The sequence below is a fragment of the Coffea eugenioides genome, chromosome 4 (genome assembly GCF_003713205.1).
Source record: "Coffea eugenioides isolate CCC68of chromosome 4, Ceug_1.0, whole genome shotgun sequence".
In the NCBI taxonomy this organism is placed as follows: Eukaryota; Viridiplantae; Streptophyta; class Magnoliopsida; order Gentianales; family Rubiaceae; genus Coffea; species Coffea eugenioides.
This window is the reverse complement of record NC_040038.1, coordinates 4,957,445-4,984,156: the sequence shown is the minus strand read 5'-3', so window position 1 is coordinate 4,984,156 and position 26,712 is coordinate 4,957,445. Positions and strand designations below refer to the sequence as shown.

The window sequence follows — 26,712 nt, the reverse complement described above, 5'->3', positions numbered from 1 at the left end:
ATTGAGTATAAGAAGCAGATGTGCGCAGCCATGGAATGGAAGCAAAATAAAGATGGAGACGACCATACCATACCCAGAGCAGTGGAAAATATCCTCAGTGAGTATGCTGATGTCTTCAAGACCCCTGATTCCTTACCTCCTAAAAGGAGCATTGACCATGAAATTACTCTGAAGCCAGGATCTCAACCAGTCAAGCTCAAACCATACCGTTACCCTCACTCTCAAAAGGGAGAAATAGAAAAACAGGTTACAGAAATGTTGGAGCATGGAATAGTTATACACAGCACCAGCCCCTTTGCATCTCCAGTGCTGCTAGTTAAAAAGAAAGAAGGCACTTGGAGGTTCTGTGTAGACTATAGAAAATTGAATGAAATGACTATTAAGGATAAATATCCAATACCAAATGTAGAAGAATTATTAGATGAACTGGCGGGAGCTGTGTTCAAATCAAAGCTGGATCTAACAGCAGGATATCATCAGATTCGTGTCAAGACTCAGGATACTCACAAGACAGCATTTCAGACTCATTGTGGCCACTATGAGTTCTTGGTGATGCCTTTTGGCCTTACCAATGCGCCAGCCACCTTTCAATCTCTGATGAACCAGGTATTCCAACCATATTTGAGGAAATTCGTTTTGGTATTCTTTGATGATATATTGGTTTACAGTCCTACATTGGAGTCACATGTGCAGCATCTGAAAATAGTACTTGATACTCTGAGACAGAACCAACTATATGCAAAGAAATCTAAGTGCTCTTTTGCTCAGAAAACAGTAGACTATTTGGGGCATACTATTTCTGAAAAGGGTGTTAGTATGGATCAAACTAAGATTGACTGTATTTTGAAGTGGCCTATACCTCAGACTGTGAAGGAATTGAGGAGTTTTTTGGGTTTGACTGGGTACTATAGGAGGTTCATACAAGGTTACGGACAAATATGCAAGCCTTTGACTGAACTCTTGAGGAAGGATAGTTTCATATGGAATGCAGGTGCTCAGAATTCTTTTGAGAAATTAAAGGAATTAATGGTCACTGCACCAGTTCTTAAACTGCCAGAATTCAGTAGGCCTTTCATCATTGAGACTGATGCCAGTGGTGGAGGTTTAGGGGCTGTATTGATGCAGGATGGCCATCCTATTGCATTTCTGAGTAAGGCACTATCTCCCAGAAATCTTGGGTTATCTGTGTATGAAAAGGAACTCCTTGCTCTAGTAATGGCTGTCACTAAATGGAAGCATTATTTGGTAGGACATCACTTCATCATCAGGACAGATCACCAGTCTCTGAAGTACTTACTGGACCAGAAACTCAATACTGCTCTACAACACAAGTGGCTGACTAAGTTACTGGGATTGGACTACGAAATCCAATACAAAAAGGGTGCTGAAAATCTGGTTGCTGATGCACTCTCAAGGAGACAGGGGACGGATGCCTCCAGGGACAGCAATACCAGTTTCTGTTTGGCCCTATCTGCTGTTAAGCCAGGTTGGATGGAGGAACTGATTCAAAGTTATGAAGGTGACCCTCACTGCCAAGAGATTATGTCCCAGCTACTGCTAGACTCTACATCTCAACCATCCTATACACTAGCAGAAGGAGTACTCAGATACCAAGGGAAACTGTATGTAGGGACAGGAAATGACATCAGAAGCAAACTGGTCTCAGCTCTACATAATTCTGCAATAGGGGGGCACTCAGGACAGAAGAGTTGCTGGCATAGGATCAAATCCATGTTTTACTGGCCTGAGCTCAAGAAGGATGTTATTGCCTATGTACAAGAGTGTGATGTGTGCCAAAGAAACAAGTCTGAACATCTCCCATATCCTGGCCTACTTCAGCCCATACCAATCCCTCAAAAGGCTTGGTCCCACATTGCTATGGACTTTATTGAGAAGCTTCCCAAGTCTCAGGGATATGACACTATACTGGTTGTAGTGGACAGGTTCACCAAATTTGGACATTTTTTGCTATTGACACATCCCTTCTCAGCTAGGCAGGTCGCACAAGTGTTCTTGGATAATGTTTTCAGATTGCATGGGTTGCCAGAATCAATCATCACTGACAGGGATAGAGTGTTCACTAGTTGCTTTTGGAAGGAATTGTTCAAGCTAATGGGAATTCAGCTCAAATACTCTTCTTCTTACCACCCCCAGACAGATGGCCAAAGTGAGAGGCTCAATCAATGTCTGGAATCCTATCTGAGGTGCATGACTTGTGAATTTCCATCCCAGTGGAGCAAGTGGATACCTACTGCAGAATGGTGGTACAATTCTGCTTACCACACCAGCTTGGAACTTTCCCCATTCGAAGCCTTGTTTGGCTATAAACCAACACCTCTTCCTCTAGGACCATACCAGGACTCAGTGATACCTGCTGCAACTCAGGCATTACAGGACAGGGCCAGAATCACTGCTAGCATCAAGGAACACTTATCCAAGGCTCAAAATAGGATGAAAAACTTTGCTGATAAACACAGGACTGAGCGAGAATTTGTGGTAGGGGACTGGGTATTCTTAAAGTTACAACCTTATAGGCAACAATCTATATCTGTGCGCAAGTGCTTGAAGCTTTCTGCTAAGTACTATGGTCCTTTCCAGGTTGAAGAAAGGATTGGGCAGGTAGCTTATAGACTGAAGCTTCCTGCAGGGGCCAGGGTGCATCCGGTCTTCCATGTATCATTACTAAAGAAGAAGGTAGGTCCTCTCCAACAACTATCAACTACATTACCAGAGTGGGATGAGCATGATCTGTGCCCCCTCCAACCAGAGATGATCCTGAAGAGTAGAGCAATATTACGTGATGGACAACCTGTGGTACAACTCTTGGTTAAGTGGAATCACCTTAGTTTTGATGAAGCATCCTGGGAAGATAAAACCTTCATCGAGCACCAATTTCCAGAATTTTCTTGCAGACTTGCGGACAAGCCTGTTCGCAAGGGGAAGGGATTGTCAGCCCAGCAGATATGAAGACATTATTGGAACGGCACCGTTTAAGGAATTGGGGCAATTACTTGGTGGAACGGCACCGTTTAAGAGCTTAGGGCAATTACTTAGCCAAACGGCATCGTTTGGCTAATTGACCAGTTAGTTACGATTAGTTAGTTTCTGACAATAAATGGGACCCACAGCTTGTAACAGATTTAGCTATCAGAATTGAATTTGTTTCTTTTCTCTCTCTAGTCTCTCTCTCTCTCTCGCTTCTACTCTCTCTCTCACTCTAATTCCTCCCAGCTTTTCCCCTTTTCCTCTCTGATTTACTACAATTTCCACCATTGATCCAAATCCGTGACACAGACCGCTCGAGCTACCCCGCGGGGGCAGAAGACCAGCCACATTGTGTGGCGAATTTTTGTGGAAGGTAGGGGTTGAACCCCTGACCTCCAGCACTACCGTAGAAGTGATGACCACTGGACCAAATGGCCAGTGACAAATAAAAGGATCTCATTAGCTGCTCCAGTAACTTTTTCTTTAAATACTTCTCTACTTTGCACGCCCCCCCCAAATGGAACCAAAACACGAAATCCGAGAGTAATAGTCCAATGGCAAGGGAATTCTTTTTTTGTCAATTGTAAGCGGCAAATACACACGGTTACCTAAGGTAATTCCACCAACATACTCAAAAGGCAATTGCTGACTTCCAAATATGTCCATGGACCTTGAGTACCACACACACCCCTCTCAGAATCGATGTGGGAACGGAGCTATGGCAAGGGAATTCACGTCATTAAAAAAGTGTCTCTTTCCATCAAATAAAGACTTGAAAAAAAAAAGGCCACTGATACATTAAAATATATCCTGGCAATTCATTTAATCTGAACTCATTATTATCAAAAAATTCTATATATTCTGCACCAATTTCCCCTTGTAATTTCACTTTTTCTTCCAAGTTCATCAAAACATAGAAAAAGTATTTACCAAGTTTAATTACTTATTTCTATAATTGAACATGCTTGTTTTTATTTCTACATTGGGGTACATTTGAAATTTTTTAAAAGTACTCAGGTGTTTATATAGTGGAAGATTTCATTGAACACTAGGATATCTTCTCCTTCCCCAGCTGTGCTACTAGCATTTCTAGGTTTACTCCTTCAACCCCTACTGTTCTATCTTCTATCCTCTTCACCAAAACCTCCAAACCCCAAAAGAGAAGAAGCAATCTAGGTTTCCACTCCCCCCACCCCCCAATGGGAAAAAAATAGCCAAAAAAAAGAAGAAAAAGAAGTAATCTTTACTACGTTATTAGCGATTACAAATCTTCAATATAATCAAAAGGGTTCCTAAGCGTCCAAATTTTGTCAACTCTCTTGCAACCTATCGATTAGTATCATCACCTTAAAAGTGAACTATTATTGTGAACGGAAAGCATAACAGTATAAATTGTTATCCGGGCTTCTTTTTGTTTGTTTAAATGGGTTCCCCACAAGCAAATTTGTGGGTGTTATTGGGTTTAGGATTAGCTGGGATTCTAATAATGACCAGGAAGTTGAAGAAAGCGGTGAAAGCTGATTTTGGGGCGTTTGTGGAACGGCTTCAGCTATTGCCGCCCCCTCCTCCGCCGCCTCCCAAGGCCCCTCACCCTCTAACGGGCCTAACTTTTGCCGTCTCTGACGTGTAAGCTTCTCAATTTACTAGCTTGCCGTGACTCCCTTCTAATGATTGTTCTTTTCTTTTTGTATTTCTTGCCTCTTCGACTGTTAAAGCTGACAAATATTAAAGATTTTTACTGGGAAAAATTTGACTCTTGATTCAACCTGATTGTTCAACAAGAGGGATATTGGTGAATTGGCTTTCAGTTTGTCTCTCTTATGCTTATCTTCAATCTTCTGGTTTTGGTATTGTGTTTGAAACTCTTGTGGTTCGGTGAGATTGGAATTAATGTAGTATTTAAGTAAATTTTGAGTTTTACTGCATTGTGTTCACTTCCGTTGCATTCTTTGATGCTGTAATTTAAGTTTTTAATCATTTATAGTATAATGATTGCAAGCGGAAAAGAATACGGAGTAATTGGATTATTGTGGAGTGCGGTGAGCTACAATTAGTTGAAAAAAGGCTTTACTGAGTAAAGTGATATGCTTCTTGTTTCTAATTGTTTGTTTTTTCAAGGTTTATTGTTGGATGTTTATGATGATTTGCATGTACTGAAGTTTATGCCATTGTACCCCTCTGCGGCAATGTCCTAAAGTTATATCCGAAAACTGGAGCTTGTTATATTCTCATCTCATCACTAAGCTGTTTTCCAATCTTAACTGCAGATTTGATGTTGAAGGGTCTATTACTGGATTTGGCAATCTGGATTGGGCGAAAACCCATGAGGCTGCTTCTCAAACATCTCCAGTGGTTTCTGCCCTGGTTGAAGGAGGTGCCTCATGTACAGGGAAAACTGTTGTGGATGATATGGCATTTGGGTTTGTACTTGATCTCTGTGGAATGTGATTTAATTGCTGTGACGGTTTTGAACACTTCATTTATGTTTGGCAGAAATGGACTATATAACATGAAATATTGTGTAGGAATGTATACATGATTGCACGCAAGAAGAATGTGTTACTTTGATGGAAAAGCATAAAAGTAAGATTAAACTAGAAAGTGTCATATTCTTGGTGAAGCATTACAATGGACTTTCAAGTTTAGAAACATGATTGACTAAAAGTTTTCCAGAGATTGGGAGACATATTATACACAGAACAGCAGTTCAGATGCACAAGTCATGCGATGAATAAGTGGTTTAGTGGCTAGTAAATGTGCTGAAGATTGTGAATTTGACTTGGTGATTTGGCTGGTTTTTAAGAATGCTGATGATCTGTGGTTGTCATGACTTATAATTTTCAGTGTGTACTTATTAATGAGTTTTATCATTAGCAATCACTGTCCTATTAGCAGCATGTTTATCACTTGCTAGTTGGGCAACACCAAGGATTTGTAAAGTTTCTTGAAGGTTCTGGTTGAGGTTTTAACTAATTTATGGTTTCGTCTGGCATGCTATCATGCAGTGTCAGTGGAGAAAATAAGCATTATGACACACCAACCAATCCTGCCGCTTCTGCAAGAACTCCAGGAGGATCATCTAGTGGAGCTGCTGTAGCTGTGGCTGCCGACCTCGTTGATTTTTCCTTAGGTGAGCTGCTTGTGATTTTGAAGTCACAATCTTCCCTCTTTGGCATGCAAGGGATTATGCAGTAGCTATGTGCCATGTTCTAAACTTCTGCTGCCACATATTTGGTGGCTTTTGCTGGGTGCCAGTGGCAGATCTGTTGCTTTGTTTTCTTTGTCTCTTAATCACTTGCTCTTTGGTGTTTTATATTTACACTTAACTAGCTATGTGCAGGTATCGATACAGTTGGTGGTGTGAGAGTTCCTGCTGGGTATTGTGGGGTATTTGGGTTTAGACCCTCTCATGGGACTGTTTCTCAGCTGGGAGTACTTCCTGTTTCAGCAAGCCTTGATGCTGTTGGTAAGTGATCATTTGTTTTTGTCTTTGCAAGCTTTTGATATAAAATCTTACTATCTTAAAAGGGGGAGTTGCACATAGTTAATTGGTGTTTGCATCAGCATGATGACTTTGGCTTTTATGTTTTTCAATATGACCATATCTTTATAGAAGGCCCAGATCTTGTATTTTTTGTTTCAGTGATTTAAACAAATAATAGGGTGAAGTTGGTGTCACAAATCTGGGCTTGATGCTAAATTTGGTGTGCTTTTCTGATTAACTTTTGTGAATCATTTTGGCAGGATGGTTTGCTAAAGATCCCACTATATTACGTCGTGTGGGACATGTGCTGCTGCAGGTTCCTTATTCTGTCCCACGAAGCCCCAGGAGTATTGTAGTAGCTGATGACTGTTTTAACCTATTGAATAGTTCTGCTGATCGAGTTAGTCAGGCTGTGGTAAAATCTGTTGAGAAGTTATTTGGAAGTAAGTTTGAGTTATTCTACTTGTTATATTATGATCCTTTGATTACAGTTTGCCTAGTTTCTGAGATGCTTCTCCTTCAGGACAAGTGTTAAGACATGAGAATCTTGGTGACTATTTAAGCTCAAAAGTTCCAAGCTTGAAAGCGTTTCAGAGTGAGAAATCAAATGGTGAAGTAAAATCCTCTGTCATACGGCTGTTAGCAAATATTATGCGGATGCTAAAGCGGTGAGCTTGCTAAACTGATGCTAGTAACTATGGCTGCTAGTCTTCTCTACCCCTTCTCTGTGTGTGGGTGTGTGGCCTTGCATGTGTGTGAGCACATGCATGCTTGGGGTAACATCATATTGGTTGCATATGTTGAGACTAAACTTGATGATATGACTAAATTATGAAGCAGGGTTAGATATTGAAGATGTTGTCTTCATCCTTTATAGTTTTTCTTGGCACACAGGAATTACATCCAGTGTGTGCTGCTTTTTTCTGCCCCTTCTTCCAACCCTTTACTATTGTCGTCCTATGTGTATCATCTTCTTTGTCTTTTTATGCATGTGATTAGCCCTTTGGGAATTAGCTTGTCTTTTAATACACGTGATTATCCCTTTAGGAATTAGCGATATCGTCTTCATTTTTACTTTTATCAATTCATTTGTTAAAAAAATTTGGTCCATATGGATTCCCTTGGTTGGGTTGTATCATTTACCAAATTGAACATGCTGATCTTTACCTCCAAGATCCTGTAGTTTGCTGAAGTACTTGATTAAACTTATTAATGCAATGCGTGCTTCATGTGCACAGATATGAATTTAAGCAGTATCACGATGAATGGATCAAATCCATGAAACCCACTTTAGACCCTGTTATCTCAGTGCAATTGCAACAAGACCTGGATATGGCAGAAGCAGAAATTGAAAACTGCCATGCAGTGAGGGATGAAATGCGTTCAGCTCTAAATTTCCTTCTGAAGGTATTGATTTAATAGACCTTAAGTGGATTGAGTTGCTAAAGATCAACATGAGTACTTGATTTCCAATTACGTATCCATTGCTTGTAAGACTTCTTTCCTGGTGCATCTGATTTCATATTTTTCTTCTTCTTTTGGGAAAGTTTTTATTTTTCTGGTTCTATTTGGCTGGCCCCTTTCGAATATTCTCCCCCTGTTGTAATTCCTTTTTTTGAGATTTACTTCTGATTGACATTCTTGATACAGATTACATTTCACATTTAAAACACATTATAGTGCTTGTCAATGTTTTCTCAAGATTTGTCCTTATTAATGTCTAAATTTTCCTGATAAGAAGATCTCGGTTTTGGTGTCTGTACGTGTTCTGTTGTTTGTTCATCTTTGATGTGCATTAATTTTCATATATAGGAAAGTCTTGCAGTCTATGTTACTTGGACTCTTCACTTTGGCGCCCTGCGTGCCTGTGTTCCACTCTTCATTTTACATTAGAGCAGCCATGTCAGTAGGACTTAGATGCCGAGTCCTGAGTAACATAGCTTGCAGTTGTTCAAACTATGCTTCTTGGCAACTTAATAATTTTCACTTTCAAGGATCTTTACCTCTAGCAGAGAAAGTTTTTTTAGTGCTTAAACATAGGCTGCTAAATATTTTTACTCATATTTGATAAATGCTAATTTGTGCCTACATGTTCACAAGCTATTTGACTCTTTATAATACGAGTAATGATGATCTACACAGTGAGTTGCATAATGTTGTTAACATGAACTTATTCTGTATTTTGGATCACAGATGAATACAAATTTGACTCTTTAGATGTCTTTTGTCCTGTAGTTACATTCAGAGATACTCTTTTTTCATTTTCAAGGGTTAATTTTGCTGTATCATAACATTAGTTACATTCAGAGAGACTCACGTTTCATTTTGCTGTATAATGACATTATCACTTTTGAAAGACAGATTTGCATAAGCTTGTATCTTACATACTTTGTACCTATTGAACTTGCTTTTCAACTTGTGGCCACATCTAACGTTTATTGTCCAACACCAATATTTCATCCTGACTCCAACAAGTGCGCTTTAAGCAGTTGGCTAAAATTAACTTTTGATACTTCTTAGCATGATTTTATGGATGCTGATGATTTACTTAGGCCCTTTTGCTTTGTATGGATGATTTGAACAGGATGATGGTATTTTAGCCATTCCAACTACTTCTGAGCCTCCTCCGAAACTTGGTTCAAAGGAAACTTTATCAGAGGACTACCAGATTCGTGCTACTATGCTGACGAGCTTAGTCAGCATGTCAGGTTGCTGTCAGGTTAGGTTCTCTCCCGTGCATGAGAACTGTGTTTAAGCTGATTGTGGGCTCATGGTTTCCTCAAACTCTCTTTTTCCCTTCCGATTTAATAGGTTGCAGTACCATTGGGATTTAATGAGAAATGTCCAGTTTCAATTTCCTTAATAGCCAGGCATGGAGGTGATCGCTTCCTGCTGGATACAGTGCAGACAATGTATGGGGTCCTACAGGAGCAGGCTGATATAGTTACAAAGACAAAATCATCTAAAAATGCTGTTAGTCAGGAAACATCAGCTGAGATGGCCAAAGAGAAGGTATACCAAAGATTCTTACCACTTCATTTTCTATTTGAAGGCCAATTTCACGTTATTTCTGCCTCAAAACTTGGTTAATTGTTGTGTCTGTTGTAGACAATTCAAATTTCTGAAAGTGCTGAGGCAACAAAAAGGTTTTCAGTGAAAATCAAGAGAGAACCTTGGAGAGGGTGCTGTTTTAACACCAACCCTAATGTTTAATTTGGAGAACTAAGCCACAGGCATCGCTTTAAGATTTTCAAAGCATGAATGCGGATAAAATATGCGAAGGAAATAAATTGGTAGCACTCTCAGGATCCTTAATTTGCTGATTATATATTTCTTGCCATGCCTCATTAGACCAAGCAATTATGCCAACAGTAATTTTTTCTGGATTCCTGCAGTATTCTGCTTGCTTTCGTGGATTTCTGTTTGTTGTGCTTAGATTCGTAAAACTGAAACATGGGTGTAAGATATGGGTACATGAAATTTTTATTTCAGGGTAACCAAGCATTTAAAGATAGGCAGTGGCAAAGGGCAATTGTATTCTACACAGAAGCTATCAAGCTCAATGCTAAAAATGCAACATACTATAGTAATCGGGCAGCTGCATATTTGGAATTGGGAAGGTATTGCTTTATGTAAAGAATGCTCAGATATTCATCTGTGTCTGTCTCTTTTTGTAGTTTTAACTTCTCGTCTGATACAGCTTCATCCAAGCGGAGGCAGATTGTACCAATGCCATTGATCTTGATAAGAAGGTAAATCTACTCTGTCTCTTTGTGCGTGCATTTGTTAATTAATACCAAAGAAATTTATTTGAACGCTTGTATCTCTTAAGTATTTGGTCTGTGGAAGATAAAGATAAAACTAATAACATGTAACTCTAAAATCTGGGAGCTTTCCAACTCTTTTTTTTTTGGTTTTAAATTCTCTCTCTTTTTTGGGTCCTTTTATGTTCTTGTCTTTTTCAGAGATTTTTTTTTGTAATTTTTTTTGTTTAAATTCTTTCTCCTTTTTGGGTCCTTATATGTTCTTCTTGTGATCACAGATTCTTTAGTTTTTTTTTGGCATTCTGTGTTCTTAACTGTGTTAATTATGCCGCTGATAGATGTTTGAAGTAGCATGTGATGTATTTTGTTGCCATAAATTTGCAGAATGTAAAAGCGTATCTAAGGAGAGGCACTGCAAGGGAAATGCTAGGTTATTATAAGGAAGCAACAGAAGGTGAGTCTGACATTAAGCTAACAGCTTGTCCTCTTTCTGACCATGAAGCAATAGAACTTCAGGTTCTGGCTGTTGTTCTTCTCTTGGTTCTGGGGATAAATTACATGGGAGTTTTTTGTGAATCTTATTACTTGTTAGATAAGCTTTCTTTACTTGCTTTTTTCCATTCATCTTATCTCATGTGTTTACTTATTACTATCATTATATTTCTCTAACTTGCAGATTTCAGATATGCTCTAGTTCTGGAGCCAAATAACAAGAGAGCAGCCCAGTCTGCTGAGCGGTTGAGGAGGTTGTTTCCTTAAGTGAATAGGCTGCAAGCAGATTTCAAGAAGCAGGCTGAGAGGTGTCATTCTTATACACGTACGTTGGGGAATACACAAAAGTACATCTGATCAAATATTCTGGATCTCGGTATTCCTCTTGTCACACAGGATTACTCAGAGAGATGAGGAATTCTTGTTTGATTTTGTCATTAGATTTAAGCAGATGGTAGTTGCATGTACTTGAATGAGTTTTGTAAGTATGGGCGTGATCTTTGTCTACTTATATATGCATTCATTCCAAAAGTAACTCCATAGATGAGCTGGAGTTTTTGTGCTAGGCTTTTTGTAAGTCTAATCAAAATTTTTGCAGCAATTACTTCGTTCACAATGTGGTTATCAATCATAATAATTCTTTCAAAGTGTTCATGAAATGGTGAGTAAAATGAACCATTAAATTAATGGTAAAGGAGGGAGGACATATTATTGTGTTTCAGGGATCTTCATAATTCAATACAGTGCTGGTTCAACAGAATGTAGATATGGTTTATGTTTTAGTGTATGCTAAATGATACTAGTCTTTTTTCTAGTCATTAGCTGAGCTACCGGGCAATTAAAAGAAAGGTCCATTTCATAATTGCTCATGGTGTGCGGTAACTATTACTCGTTTAAGGGGTAAATTATCAAAATGGCAGTTACTTTTACTTATTTAAATTTATATTATAGGCCAAATTGTCGAAATGGTTCTAAATTTTGTCTGCCTTTGGCCCTTCAACTTTCTAAAAGTATTATATTGTACCCCTGAATTTTTTTTTACCCTTCCATAATTTCAGCCTTTACTTATTACGCAGTAGAGACCCTAGAGTACATCAGTGCAAGTCGTCAGTTGTCCTAATGTAATACCACCTATAAAGTTTCGTGTCTTTTCCTTCTTTGTTCAAGAATGTATTTAGCATTGCTTTCAAAAAAATAATGTATTTAGCATTACATACCCCTAAAAAAGAATCGAGTTTAAAATCTCAAATAATTCACGATATTTCTTCACAACCTCTCAACGAAAATGTCTTGTTTGATTGGATGAATTAGAAACGATCTACTCTTGATGCTAGTCGAATAAAAATCATCACAAAAACTCTGTTTCGAATGTCAAAATTTTCAAATACATCGTTTTTAAAAATTTAAATACATGTCTAATTACTTATTTATTCACGTAAAATTCATTAAAAAAAGATGCTTTATTATATTTTTATTAAATAAATCCAAAGAAACAACTACTATACTAGTATGCAAAAAGCATGAAGTTTTTTTTTTTTTTTTTGGAATTGTGGTCGACATATAATAAAGGGAAAATTGTAGAAACCTCTCCTGAGGTTTCTAACAGTAGCACTCACCTCCCCTCTGGTTTCAGAGATTGCATTGACCGCCTCTGAACTTAAGGAATCTATTGTAGATTCAGTTCAAACTAGAAAGAGTCCCATTAATAAATTGTTTTAAGGAGTGAGATGAGAAATTTGTGCTAAATTTGCCCTTCATCTTGCTTGTCTAGTAGTATTAGTAAAGAAAGGACAAAAGCTATTAAGGATCAATAAATTTCAGGAGGTATTAGTGCAAACCATTTCCAATGCACCTGTAACAGTTCAAGCATTAGGTGAAAGCAACGGCTAGTTAAACGGCAAAATGAGGTTTGAATTTACACCAACTTATAAATAAGGTCTGGTTTAACAATCCACTGCTACAACTAGTTTTGGGAGTAACAAAGTTGGTTTTCTCGACTTTAGTTTGGTAGTTAGAGGTAAGTTTTTTATGCGAACTCGATCCGACAAGAGTCTGTTTTGAATAACCAAATCAATTAGGCAACGGAAAGATTTATCTTGATCAAATTATGGATATAAAAGATGGATTCTAACACAATCAAAGACAGCTCGAGATTATTTAGAATGGTATAAAGGCGTTACAATTTAACGCGATTTTGAATTGATGAACCAAAACTTAAACAAAGGAGAACACGACTTACTTTGTATCAAAGGCATTCACCAAGGAACAAGAAATAGATGAAACTCTCAAACTTTAATTCTCATGATCGTTTAACTTCTAAAAACGTTACAAGTTAGGTTTATTTATAACTTTACAAAATACAAAAACCTAATCTAAGATGGAAACAATACAAGTTTCCTAACTGGACTTAACAACTTTACTTGACAATATTTTCTAAACTCTAACAAGATTCAATTAACATGATATATGGGTTAGACATACCTTAGTAGGCTTACAAGATTCAAACAGACACTAGAAAGTAAAAAATAACTTAAAATACAAAGATCGTTTTAAATTAAAACAATGAGGTCCAACATGAATCCGTTGGATGGATTCTGCATTTTCTCCACCGGTTACAATCCATTCCATGGTTAGCTCGGATTGGTCCACCAGATTTGTCCAACAGTTTAGGACTAGAATATTGGTTACTTGGTGAATTTTCCTATGGTCAGTAACCGGCCGGCGGATTGAACACTTTGTCCCCTGATTACACTTCTTCCAAGCCTGGATTCGTCCACATTTTTTAAAGGGTAATACTAAACAATTTGTTTAAATTACTAAACATTTTTGAAACGGTAATACTAAACAATTGGTTACTCAATATGTTTAATTAGTAATTAATTAGCTTATTTACTCCCTCAATTTGTTCACAAGCAATATTTGTTCTTTTGTAAAATTCGTTCATCAGATAACCACAAATAATTGGGGGTAGCTAGGTAAATTCACACACTCTTTTGACAACAATAGGTCTCAATTAGTTCCTAGGGGAGGTAAGTGCTATTTTGTAAATCATAGGGGAGGTGACTGCTACTCGAAGAAACCTGTGGGAAGGTTTCTGCAATTATCCCTATAATAAAACACTTCAACGTGGGAAGGAATGCAATTCCAGCTAACAAACCATCACGAGTCCGGATCCCTGTTGGGGCGTATTTGACCCGAAAACTTGCATTTACCAGTAAAACCCTGTCTAAAACCCTGCAAATAATCATCTCCCACAACGCTCGCGGTGCTCCCTCTCTTAAAACTGCAAGGAGGAGGACGTTTTTGCAGAAATGTCCACATCACGCCTATTCAATCTCTTTGGAACTTCAATTTTCCGCAACCATCAAGCCACCGCCTTCCTCTCCTCAATCCCGCTTCCATTTCGACCCCTTAAACTCTTTTCTTCCCCCTCTTTACGCTCCCACCGGTGCTGTTCTTCCGCCGCGGTTCTTGAAGCCAACACTCCAGCTATTAGTTTCACTTCTGGTAGCCCAGCAGTCACTTTGACTTCAGCTTCTCATCCCTGGCCTGAATGGGTCTCATTTGTTGATAGGTTGAAGACTAAAGGCTACTTTCCTCCTGAAAATGCCCCCACGGCCGAGGATACGGCTGAGCCTGGTGCTCATGGTGTTTATACTGATATGAATTTGTTGAAGGATGCTTGTCTTAACTTTTCTCGTGACCGTTTTGATATCTTCAAGTAAGGTTGCTCACAGTTTGTACTTTTCTTTCTTTTCATTTTTTTATGTAATATGTTTGATAATGGGAACAGTTGATTTCAACTTTGTTCTTGCATCTTTTGAGCTTAATTGAGTTTTTTTTTTCCCATTAGAAAGTTGAGATTTTGTTAATAGGAAGATTAAGGATGAAGAGTTTAGGAAGAAAATGTATTATCTTTTTAAGGAAGATCAAAATAATGTGACTTTCTTTTTTTGCGAAATCAAAAAATTCTAATCAAGCGTTTTGCTATTTTACTCGAAAAAAGAGTAGGAAAATTTTTTTTTCTTTGAAATGTTTAACATTGAAAGACATGTTTACGTATTGCAGGTCATTATCCAGGCAAGAAATTCAGACTGTTGTAGGCAAGGGATGTCCTAATCTTCTTCGGAAGGCTGTGAATTCTGCCAAACGGTTGCGAGTGTATCTAGGACTTGATGAAGGAGATGTAAGTTTCCTACTCTAGATGAATAAAAATTTCTCGAAGTTAATTTACTCTAAGGGGTAAGATGACTAATGCAGAACCTGAATTGATTCATTAATTTCTGATTTTGTGGTCTGAGCATTGAGAAGAAGTGCTTGACTGCAGGTATGCGGTGCTTGTCATCTTCGTGGATCATGTGATAGAGCGTATGTCATATTGAAGGAATCTGAAGCTGCTGCGAGGACTGTAGATATTGTGCGTATCTTGTTGGCCTATGCTTTAGATCCAATTGTTATTGATGGAAAAGTGAAGCCTCAGGACATAGAGATCATTGAAGTATCGGTAAGAAACTTGCTACATGAGTTAACTGAGTTAAGTGAGACAACTCGTGCACCGGACCTTCCAGAGCCTGTTGTCAATGTTCCTCAGCCAAAGAAGAAGTCTTTTACTTTCGTAAAGGATGTTGAAATGAAAAGAGGGGATTGGATCTGTTCCCAGTATGTCAACCTTAAATTTTCATTTTGAGCTTATCTGGAATCTCCTTTCCTTTTTCTAACTGAGAGTTTATGGCATAAAAAAAGATTATGTAATTGAATTACCTGTTTCATCTGATTGATGGCCTGAAAAGCAAAACGCTGGATCGGTTTAATATGCTGAAGGCTAGTTACTGAAGCTTAGGAAAATAAGCTGTAGGATGATGAATTATGAATTCTTGGGAAGTCCATTATTGCATCAAAATCTGGATAATGATTTCTTAGGAAAGAATCACTAATGTTTTAGAGAACTTTATCAGGCAGAAAGGGAATGCTGGGCGATTTGGAGCTGTGTTCTTTTTTTAAACTTTTTAAATGTTTGCATTGTACTGTCCAACCTGTAGATTTTTATATTTTTTAAAAATTTAGGAAATTAACTTGAGAATAGCCAAGCATTGTTATTATCTATGGATTGTGGGCAAAAGGTCAATGATCTTCCTTTAAATCTTTTGTCCTCCTTGTTCCTCTGATCAAGTTGTACTTTTTATATCTTTCCAGTGTACTTACACTCCATTTCTTTGGTACAAGCAATTTCAGTCATTGGCCTAATGCACTGAATTTTTACATCGTAGATGCAATTTCATGAACTTTGCAAGAAACGTAAGCTGCCGTGAGTGTGGAGAAGATGGACCTAAAGCAATGAACTCAGATGACATTGAAATGAAAAAAGGAGACTGGATTTGTTCAGAGTAAGTTCCTAGTGGGTTATTCAGTTATTAGATGGATCTTCTGTCATAAGCATCTATTTCATTTGTGTTTCTCCATGCTTCAATTGGTTCCCTTCCCTCCTTGCACACCTGTTTCCGTCACAGTGGTGTTGAGTTTTAACCTTTTCAACAGCAAATATCCCCATGGTTTGGTATGTTTAAATGTTATAACTGGTGTAGTAGCCTTTCAAATTTTTAACTTCTTGAGGTCTTAGGTGTGTATACATCTGGAGAAGAGCATTCGAGTCCTAATAGCACAAACTTTTTTTTACTAATATACCAATTAGAACTTGAATGCAACAAATCTTAGCTTACAGAAAGCCTAACAAAGTAGCTTAATTGTTTTCAATAGGAAAATTAGTTCCACAACCGGCAAGCCAAAGCTGCAGAAGGCACAACAATATGCATCTTCAAAAAACTATCCCTGAGACAGCATCGCCATTAGCTTCTGTCGTGTTCAATTGAGTTTCGGATTCAATACTGAGTTTTCTATCAAAGGTCTTTTCAGAGTATATTGCTAATAAAGGCACTCACTGCTGTATACTTGTAATTAATAAAGAATCAAACTATATGCAAGCAAAAACAGTTGAAAATACCACCTAAGAATCATATCAAATAGAACCACAAAACATAAATTACACAAGAAAACTCAATACTTCTAGAAACTCAGCAGCATATTGAACAAAATCAACTTTTAAACACCAACCATCCCCCAAAAAAAGAGTGGAATTACACATATAATTACAGGTCAAAGATAATTTGGAGATTTCTTTAGTGGTGCCATTACAAAGTTAATTTCTTGATTTCCGAATACTTTCCAGCAAGCACAGAAATGCTTTGTTTGACTGGCAACCTCTTTGCTGTTGGCTTGAAAAACTCACCAGGCGAGTGTTTTGGTGAATGTTGAAAATGTGTTTCCCTTGTTCATTGTTGACTCTTCTGCAATCCTAACCCAAGCAATTGCATAGTTTCAGGTCTTGTAGCATTTAGATTTATTTGAAGATCCAGAATTTAGCATTTACCAACAAGAAGTTCTTGTCCTTTAATTGTTATTTGTAAATCTGTCTACGAGAAATGAAATTCACCAACCCAAGTAGCCAGTAATTGTCCAAGAATTCCAAGCTTCTAATAGGATCCTCTTTCTTTTATATCCTTGGTAAGATAATTGTACCTCATGTAATTTAATCATACCACTGCACAAATTTACTGCAGATGCAACTTCATGAACTTTGCCAGAAATGTGAAATGCGTGAAATGCAAAGCAGGTGGTCCAAAGAGGGTTCCGATGAAAGATGTCCAAATGAAAAAGGGAGACTGGAACTGTCCACAGTAAGTTTACATTTGTGGTATTCAACCATTTGTTGCCAGTAGTTTGCTATTCAAGTAGACAATTTCTTGGGTCACTATGTGCGTGCCTTTTCTGCTTTTCAATTTAAATGGCGGAGGAGATCAGATTAGAATTTTGGTTGAATCATTTGTCCAATCATGATACTTTTGTGGATAGCATTTCCATTTTGCACCATTCAAAATAAGGAGACTGTCTTTGAACAAGCATAAAGTTCATCAGAACTAAATTTGACTTAACCTTTAATACTTTAAGACAGATGAGTGATGAAAGTTATTTTGTCACAGTGCTAGTTCACGTTTACAGTAATTATTCACTATTTTAACTAATTGGGACCATTATCTGGTTAAAAACTTAAACCTAATGCCTGAGGTTTCAGAGCTTTGGCAGTCAGGGAGGATTAGATGCTTATGGTCTCGCCATTGTCAGCAAGGAGTACGTCAAACCAAACTTTGCCTAGTCTAATGCAGCAACCTTGCATGAAATAGTTTAGTTTTTGTTTAATCTTCCTATTAGGAATGAAAATACCAACCTCCCTAGAGTATTGTATCAAATATCGAAAAAAGTTTCTGGTTTTCTTTGTATTGAGGCTAGATTCTTGCGCTGGACTTGTAGATGTGGTTTCATGAATTTTGCCAGCAATGCTAAATGCTTGCGCTGCCATGATTCACGACCAAAGAGGCAGCTAAGACCTGGAGACTGGGAGTGCCCCTCGTAAGTCTGTCTCTACAATTGTGTGGGATGAAATTTTAGCTTATCATTGCCTAATTAAATTTGTATTTGTTTCCTTACTGCTTTCGATAGGTGTAATTTCTTAAATTTCAAAGGCAATATTGTGTGCAAGAAGTGCAACCATGAAGGCCCAAAAGATGTGGGACACACAGTATGAAGAGCAGATATGGAAGAAGCCTTTTTAAGAAACTTGTTTATGGTAAGGCACTTAAGTTCACATGTGAAATCTGCTTCTTTAATACACTAGCATGGAAGATAATTTACTCGAAAAGAGATTCTGAGGCTTCAACTGGAGGATACTCTGAAACAGGCTGACACAACCAAGTTAGGTGCTTTCTTTTGTGCTGCGGGCACATATGGTTAGATGAATTTAAGCTTGTTCTCTTTCAACTCTTCCTCGGGTAGGGTATCAAAAAATCAGAGATAAAATCTCAAATCTCTTTGTAAGTATTTATTTCTTCCTTCTTTGTTCAGAACTTCCAACGCATGGCTTCTGCAAATGGAAAGTTTTCTTTGTCCTATGGCATTGTGTGCATAAAAAGTTGCAATCGCAAGTTTTTGAAGCATGGCATGAATCTTCCGTCAAATGGTTCTTTAAGAAGGAGGAGAGGGAGAGATTCTTAGATGTGCAAGATCCGAGAGCACCATTGGAGGCCATGCAAATAGATCGCAAGCCTGAAATCTGCTAGTATTTTGGATTCGAATACCTGAGCACATATTTAGTGTTATCCTTACTTTCTCAAATTTGCATAAATTTTGTTTAGAAATTGCTCCTCTAAATTTTTTTTTTTTTTGATAGTCTAGAGGTATCCATAAAGGTAATGCAAAATGATCATTAAATTATGCCTTGAAACTAAGTTTGAGATTCAGCCAAATTGTTACACAGTTTAGGTCTTAGGTATTTTTTTAATAATAACAGGAAAGGGTGGAGTGCTTGTTGCTCAGCGATATTGGCCATATGAAATTTGCCAGACAATAAATTTACACTAACTGCAAGAAACTATGAAATCTACCTTCACTTCACCAAAACTAAAAATGATGAAAAACTGCCCGCTACAGCTTTTAATAAACCAACCGTGGTCTATTTTTCTACTAATAAGATGAAAACCTCTCAAGTCGAGCGACTAATCACAGAACTAGAAATAATCAAAAATTTCCGGATGCAAAGCTTCTTTCTTTATTAAACTATCAAACGCGAGAGTGCTAGCGTAAAGGGAAACAGATGCATGGAGTTGAATAGGAGAAACTGCGGGGCAAATTTGTTAGACAATCATACAGCAGATTACAAGTTTCCTGCATGCATGGGCTTTCTTCTTCGGCTTTGTCTCTCTGTCACTCGTTTCTTTGTCTAAACTTAAAAAAGAACCCACAGAAACATTATTATTAATATCCTCTCTCACAAAATCCTTTTGAAACAACAGAGAAGTCCTTCCTCTCTGTACGTAGTTTTCTGGTTTGTTGATTGCTTCTTCTCCAATCCATAGTACTTGAACATGGTGGGGTCCTTGACTCTATATAATTTGACCTTGGATCTTTTAGATCAGAAACCCTTTGCGGCCATACCTCAAGTGGAATCTTTCCTATCCCTTTTTTGGTGATTTTCTGAGCCGCAAGATCATAAATAACGATCCTTCCTGCTCAGCTCAGCTACATTTGTTTCACCCACGATGTCGGTGACTCTGAGGACGATTATGTACACCGGTAGCTATGCTTGCACTCCCAACCAAGAAATTTTGTTGAGCCACCTGTTGGGCAGTGGTGCAGGGCGGGAAGAGCCGGGGATAGAGCGATGGTGGGGGGAGGTTTTTAAAACACAGAACAAGGTTCCCCGCCCCGTTGCCATTTGGATGTAATCATCAAATTAGTTGTACAAATTAACAAATGTAAATTTTTACAGAGTTTACACCAAAACTTATAAGAATTACACCCACCGATTTGAACTATATAAATTTCAACCCGTGAGAGTTTAAATACAACACCAAGATAAATCATTTTTTAGTAAGATCGTACGTCATATATAGACCTTGCAACTATGCCCAAAACCCAACAATTCACCCAACCCATCCACTAATTTGAGAGGTTGGGTTGGGTAAGTTGGGTATTGGGTCAATTTTTAATTGGGTAATAAAAATCCACATATATTTTGGACGGTCTGGGTATTTGTGTTGGACACTCGTTACCCAACTTAAGTTAAAAAAACAAATAAATAAATTACAAGGGATGGGATATGAGATACAAAAACATTTCATTGTTCATGAAACAGCATGAGACATGAGCAAAAGCAGTGCCTCCATGTATGGATACTTAACAAAATTATATGAGCTACTTAGCTATAATACTTGCATGCGTCGACGTTTTATTATTTTCCTATTTTCAGAGCATTCCATAATATTTTTCGCCACTTCTTCTTTTATCATGCAATCAAATATAAGCCCATTTGGATTGTTATTTTTTGAAAATTTTATAAAAAAATATACTGTAACAATTTAATATATATATATCTAATAACAAAATAATTAAAAAAAGCGTTCAATACAACATAAAAAATTTTGTGGGAAAAAATAACAATCCGACAAAGTTTGTAGACACCATATCATATGTGTGCCTTTCCCACTTCTTGTTGTACTAGTACGTTATTCCCATTCTCAGTTCTAGTAGACCAGCACAGAGTTGGACATTAAAGAGATATTAATTGATCAAGGCAACTACCCTTGCTTTTTCATAACACGATTCCTTCTTCATTTTACTACAAAATACACACTATACTAAATCCATTTCTGACACCACTAATCCATGCCAAAACCCCCCATCTCCTCCCATATCATACATGTGTATTTTAGTGTGTTTGTGTGTGTAAAAATAAAGTATTTCAAAAGAGCTTAAAAAGTGAGTGTGCATTTGTATCTGTGAGTGTTTTAGTGTGTGAAAATATGTCTATTTATGTGAAAATGTGTTTATGTGTGTGAAATTTTTTTTATGTGAAAATATATTTGAGAGAGTTTATGTATCAAAATCTATTAATTAATATATTGGGTCATGAGTTTGAGATGACCCAAAATGGCCCAACTCAAAATTAATCCAATCTAAAGTTGGGCGGATTGGGTGTAATTCATTTAAATGAAAACTCAATATTAACCCAACCAAAACCCGCCTAACCCGTCCAATTGCTAGATATAGTCATATAAAATATCAATTTTTTTTTTCTAAAAATTGATCAATTACAAGTTGGGCGATCACATCCCATTAGGGCAACAAGCTCAACACAACAAAAAACGCGAGGCTAGCCTATTAGTAAGTTATTTTAGACTTCATTAACATAATAGAGATGCTTTTTAGACTTAATAACTTGTCCATCTTTACTGGTTCCAAAATGTTCAAAAATTTCATGTTTTATATCAAAAACAAAACATGACTGAGTGCAAGTAAAATAAGTACTCACAAGCAAACAGAACAGGAAACAGCTTTATTAGCTTACTCGAAAGCAGCCCGTAAAAACATTCATTTGTAGAAACTAGAAAGCGTTTTCCTATTCTTGCTCGTCAGAGACCAGCTGCACAAACTTATTTGCACTTGTTTCTTCAACGATTTTGTCAATTTATTACTAATAGCTGGGAGATGCTGCTAAGCAATTTTAATTTGTTGGTTACACTGGGCTTACATATAATTCAGGTTAGGCCCTTCTGTTTCATTATATCATAGAGAGGTTTGTTACAGTTGAAATACCTTCTCTTATAAGTAAGTGTAGGGGGTAAATTTCTAATCAGCCAAATTTTAAAGGGTCCTTCTGCAATTGACGTTGGGTACATTTATTGAGTGACCAAATGAACTGATTCTGTAAGTGGCGAGTTGTAGTAGTCTGAACTTTGAAGAGACAGAGAAATATGGGAAGAAGAGACGACTACAGATTTCTCCAATTAATTGATGCCATAGCTTCAATTAATCAGAAAGTTAATCTCATTGGAGTAGTTATCGAAACCAGCATCCCCAAACAATCTAAGGGCACTGGTGAAAACTTTCTCCCTTTTTTTTTTTGGTTCAGTTTGAGAAAAATCATTTTTTTTGGTTGTGATTGCTCTTTTTTTTGCCCTTTTGCAGATTGTTTTTGCACAATTAGAATCGTGGATGAGTCCAAGCCAAGTCCCGGAATTGTAATTAACTTTTTCGCGGAAAATATGGAGAAGCTTCCCCAGGTTATGGCTGCTGGGGACATAATTCAGCTATCCCACGTTGTGGTATATTATTTTTTGGTTCACTGCTATTTATTTTGCTTAATTAACTTCATTTAATTCAAATATTCAATGTAGTTAAAAGAGCCCATTTTGTTAATTATCGCCTTTTACGCGTCAATAGGATGAAGCGTTTCGTTGTTGAATTATTTCAGTCTTGGTTAGAATATATATATATATATAATTTTTTTTAAGAGTTAATTGGTAAATTGGACGTGTATGCCGAGGTACCAGTTTCGTGGTGGATGCTAAAATGTGCTGCTTCTCCTACGAGTCTAGCTTTTTTTTTTTTTGGCATTTCTACAGGTGAATTAGCTGATATTTTTGCTGCTGGTTAGTAAGTATAGATGATCAGGGATTGGTTCATAGTTTGATGCGGTAAGATGAAGGAGATGCATAATTTTTCATGAACATCCTAGTAGTGTATTTTCATTTTTTGATTGTTGGGATATCTTTCATTTCAATTTGTCATTGTTGCTAATCCACTGGCTTTTTAGTTTATAAGTATCACTGGAAAACTGTGTGACTACGCTCTTGCACAACAATGAGATATGACAATGATGATAGGAATGATTAGTTTGTTTCCATTTCCTTTTTCCACTCTTCGTTTGAATGGCCTTTTCTTTTCCTTTGTTTTGTGGATGTTTAGTCCAATTCCTATTACTACAATTAGACCATACCTTGCAGATGAAAATGCATGGTTCAGAGGTTTATGCTGTTTTCAACAAGAAGTTCTCTTCATTTGCTTTGTTTGAAGGAAAACATGGGAGAAGCTTCGTTCCATATCAATTTTCTGCTACATATCATGCTAGAGAACAAGACAAGAAATTCATATTGGAATTACGTAAGTGGTTGATCGAGCACCCAAATGAAACAGGTACTCTCTTCAATTCCTTCATGCTAAATCCTGTCTTGATCTTGGGAGGCTGTGTGTTTACTCTGCTGGTCCTTTTGAGAACCTGGTCTAATTAGAAATGGAAAGTACAAATGCCTAGGTTGAACTTGAGTTTTTGGCCCATTTATGAACCTCCACGAAGGTTTGCTAGGAACGTTAATTGAACACAGAGTTCTCAAGTCTTGGATCTGTGGTAATACAAGTTGCCTTGACACTTCAAAAAGGTTGTGTAGTTGACTGCATTCTATCTGTTATACTTTTCTTTGATCTAGATCTTTAATCGTTCCTTGTGTTAAACTGAAAGTTTTATGTTTTCAAGGCATTAGATCTTGGCTCATCTCAATCTTGCACTGACACTTCAAAAAGGTTGTGTAGTTGACTGCATTCTATCTGTTATACTTTTCTTTCTTTCATATTGTTAACCTGAAAGTTTTGTGTTTAAAGGCATTAGATCATGGCTCATCTCAATTTTATCACCTTGTAGAAAATTGAGATTTCCTGCTATCTCAATTTAATAAATTTTGGTTAAAAGTAAGTGCTAGCAGCACTGATGTACTTCAATGTTGATCAATCACCTGATAGGATCCCGGGATTTACCTTCATTAAAGGAGATCAGAGAAGGAGAGCACTTTAATTTGGCTTGCAAGGTACTTTAACAATACTTTGGCACAGTCATTTTCAATTAGTACTGAGTAAGGGGAACATTTATAGTTTTTTGATAGTTTCTTTGCTTATTTTCGCATTTGAAGATATTGCTTATTCTTTGGCTCATTAATCATCTTCTTATACAAGATTCTTCATCTATGTGAAGTCAAAAAAGATGAGTGGATCCTATTTGTTTGGGATGGGACTGACACTCCACCTGCCCTCGTTGAACCAAAGTGAGTTGTCTTTTTCCTTTTTAAACTCCATTTCTATGATACATTTCCTTATTGTATTCTGTTCATCAGAGCTAAGTGCTTATTCTTGGCATATTTATCTGCTTTATTGGTTTTAGGCACGCATTGGTCTATTAGAGCAGCTCTTTGACTTCCCATGTGTGTTTGACTTGTATATATTATTAAGCTTCATATGGAAGAGAGCAACCATTTTAACTGATCAGTAGGGAGACATATTTTTTCTCTCTTTTCACTTAAAGCTTGTTTCTCCTTCTTGATATAATAGCTTTTTTATTTTTTCTTTTGATGAAGTATTGCGTCTCATGTCTTTTTCATTTGATCATACAGTGTGGTCCACTATTAATTTTCCTGTATGGCTTTCTGAACTTGATCTTTTCATTCCCTTCGGTTTTCCATAATTGGTCAGAAACTGGCTATTACAGCCATTTGTTCATAGTCATATTTTGATTTTGCAGTTATAGAATACTTTACTTAGTGGTTACTAAGTAATTTGACTGTTGAACTTCCGCCAATTCTGATTGAGAATACTGATATAGTGCTCCAGTCATTTGATTATGTTCATTTATTCTTTTGAGACATGTTTGCAATTTTGCTTCAAAGATTTTGCATCCTTTCCAAATAATTTTCATTCCATGTTACAGGTTTGAGGATGAAAAGGAAGATCCACTTCCCTTACAACTGGAACCATTTCCTTTACCAAGAGATGTCCTCTGTACCTTTCCAGCTGTTGGCACTGTCTTACGGGTGATTATCAGGCGAGGCAATGAGAAGCTTGATCTGAATGTCCTTAAATCTGGTAGATGGGTAAAATTTGTTAATTTGAAGTGTGAATCTCATGCTGCACTGTGGTGTGCTTTTATAATGCCCTTCACCAAGATTTGCTATTTGCCTGATGATGATGACATTATCTTACAGCGCCAAAGGTTTGTATCTGATATAGATAGTTTGCTTCCCATGTTGTAAGCAATTCTGGTACAAAATATTAACCACTCATTTGTCTGTTTTAGGAGCTACGATGAACGAATCTCATCAAAATGGGGAAGGATGCCGCTCTCGTGCTTTCCTTGGCCTTCTGATCTTACAGGTCTGATATCCAATTTATTTTCTTGGTTTTATCCTAATGTGGTGACACCAACCTTCTGTTATTCATATTTCTCATTTTCTGAACATTCAGAAACTGATCATCCAGATGTGCCTTTCGTGACTTTGATGCATGTCCTTACCAATCCAGAGGTATCTCCATTTTTGCATTGTTAAGATTTGTATAAAAGGAAATGCTAATGGTAGATCTATTATCATTTCTCATTTTGTTCTTGATTTGACATCTCATTTGTCTCGGTGAGTTTTTTGTGTACTAGGTGTTTCAGTGGTGCTCTCTTAGATTTTTCTGGAATACAAGTCCAATGCAATAGTAATTACATTTTCTGAGCTCTGGAGCTGTGTACAACTCTGTCCCTCCAAAATCAACGAGCTTGAATCTTTGCAGGTGACATCTAAATTCAGGTGTGTAGTTCGGGTTGTAGCAGTGTTTCCATGGAGGGTTGAGGACTTCTATTCTCCTGTTGGAGCTTATAGGATCAGATTGACGCTAGAGGATGCAACTGCTCGAATCCATGCTTTTCTTTATGCAGATGATGCGGTAAACATGATAATTTAGCACATAATCTTTTTGTTAATCCTTTACCCATTAGAGACGTGCTCAATTATGGCTTTCCTTGTTAACAGGTAAACTTTTTTGGTGGTTATTACCCTGTTGATGTGATGACAAGGAAGCGAAATACATTGCTGGGCATTCCAGAGAGTGACGATGGAAGAGAAATGAAAGATGGTTTTAGAAATCCACCCTGGATGCAATGTTGCCTGAAATCTTATTACGTAGATAAGGGTGACCCTTGGGGAAGTCGGAATTATCGCATGTTTGCCACACGGCTGTTGAATTAGGCAGATAGCCGGCGTGTTTTTTGTTTTTTTTCACTTAGGAGTATCCTAGCCTTGTGGCCAGACTAATCCCCTAAGGTCGTGTAGAGTTTCGTCCCAAGGATACACAGCAAATAGCACATGAGAGTCGATCACGGAATTTGCTGATAATGACTAGACTACGGAACCCCGCTGGTGTCTCTTTTGTTCGGTGCATCGCTTTTTAACTTTTCTCTTTCGAGTTCTTTTTGTAGTAATGTTCAAAGTGTAATATTACTAAATCTCGTGATTATGTAAATTAGAGATGTACAACGTCTAAGAATGGGCTACATGTATATAAGCACGTGCCCTTGGGCCTTAAGAGTCGTTCTAAACTTACATTCTTACCATATTTAGTTACCTACAAGTTGAAAATTCAAACGAGGATGCTCCAATGAAAAAAAAAAGAAAAGAAAATTACAAACGAGGACTGGCACCGGTTCTTAAGGGGATTCAAAGGGACGATATCTACTTCTAAGGAAGCCTCAAGCCTTAATCTAGCGACTCTAATGGTTAACGTGAAACTTCAGAA

At 37.4% G+C, this 26,712-nt stretch overlaps 3 protein-coding genes across 7 annotated transcripts; all 3 read left to right on the top strand.

Annotated features, from left to right (window-relative positions):
- Window positions 1-4,057: 4,057 nt before the first annotated feature.
- LOC113767692 (translocon at the outer membrane of chloroplasts 64) lies at window positions 4,058-11,368 on the top strand. Its single transcript, XM_027311868.1, has 13 exons — window positions 4,058-4,611; window positions 5,253-5,405; window positions 5,991-6,115; window positions 6,326-6,451; window positions 6,730-6,912; window positions 6,993-7,137; window positions 7,708-7,876; window positions 9,054-9,188; window positions 9,281-9,481; window positions 9,962-10,089; window positions 10,170-10,221; window positions 10,618-10,687; window positions 10,910-11,368. The coding sequence occupies exons 1-13, from the start codon at window positions 4,409-4,411 to the stop codon at window positions 10,990-10,992; spliced, it is 1,773 nt and encodes a 590-aa protein (XP_027167669.1). The 5' UTR covers window positions 4,058-4,408; the 3' UTR covers window positions 10,993-11,368.
- Window positions 11,369-13,994: 2,626 nt separating this feature from the next.
- On the top strand, window positions 13,995-18,969 carry LOC113767694 (zinc finger protein VAR3, chloroplastic). 4 transcript variants are annotated; one of them, XR_003468041.1, is made up of 8 exons: window positions 13,995-14,446; window positions 14,794-14,911; window positions 15,053-15,384; window positions 15,993-16,109; window positions 17,340-17,456; window positions 18,088-18,186; window positions 18,277-18,528; window positions 18,679-18,969. XR_003468041.1 is itself a non-coding variant. In XM_027311873.1 (8 exons), exons 1-7 carry the CDS (start codon window positions 14,037-14,039, stop codon window positions 18,359-18,361), a joined length of 1,278 nt encoding a protein of 425 aa, XP_027167674.1. In that variant the 5' UTR covers window positions 13,995-14,036; the 3' UTR covers window positions 18,362-18,403; window positions 18,679-18,969. The 4 variants fall into 4 exon arrangements, 3 of the variants coding, with proteins under 3 accessions (XP_027167674.1, XP_027167673.1, XP_027167672.1); XM_027311873.1 differs by having other exon boundaries at window positions 18,277-18,403; XM_027311872.1 differs by having other exon boundaries at window positions 18,277-18,403; window positions 18,515-18,723.
- Window positions 18,970-21,721: 2,752 nt separating this feature from the next.
- On the top strand, window positions 21,722-26,498 carry LOC113767693 (protection of telomeres protein 1b-like). Of its 2 annotated transcripts, XM_027311870.1 has the most exons (11): window positions 21,722-22,209; window positions 22,300-22,436; window positions 23,118-23,307; window positions 23,908-23,972; window positions 24,118-24,206; window positions 24,866-25,028; window positions 25,140-25,147; window positions 25,232-25,308; window positions 25,399-25,457; window positions 25,711-25,863; window positions 25,950-26,498. In XM_027311870.1, the coding sequence occupies exons 1-11, from the start codon at window positions 22,086-22,088 to the stop codon at window positions 26,163-26,165; spliced, it is 1,281 nt and encodes a 426-aa protein (XP_027167671.1). In that variant the 5' UTR covers window positions 21,722-22,085; the 3' UTR covers window positions 26,166-26,498. The 2 variants fall into 2 exon arrangements, with proteins under 2 accessions (XP_027167671.1, XP_027167670.1); XM_027311869.1 differs by having other exon boundaries at window positions 24,866-25,147.
- The last annotated feature ends 214 nt before the right edge of the window (window positions 26,499-26,712 follow it).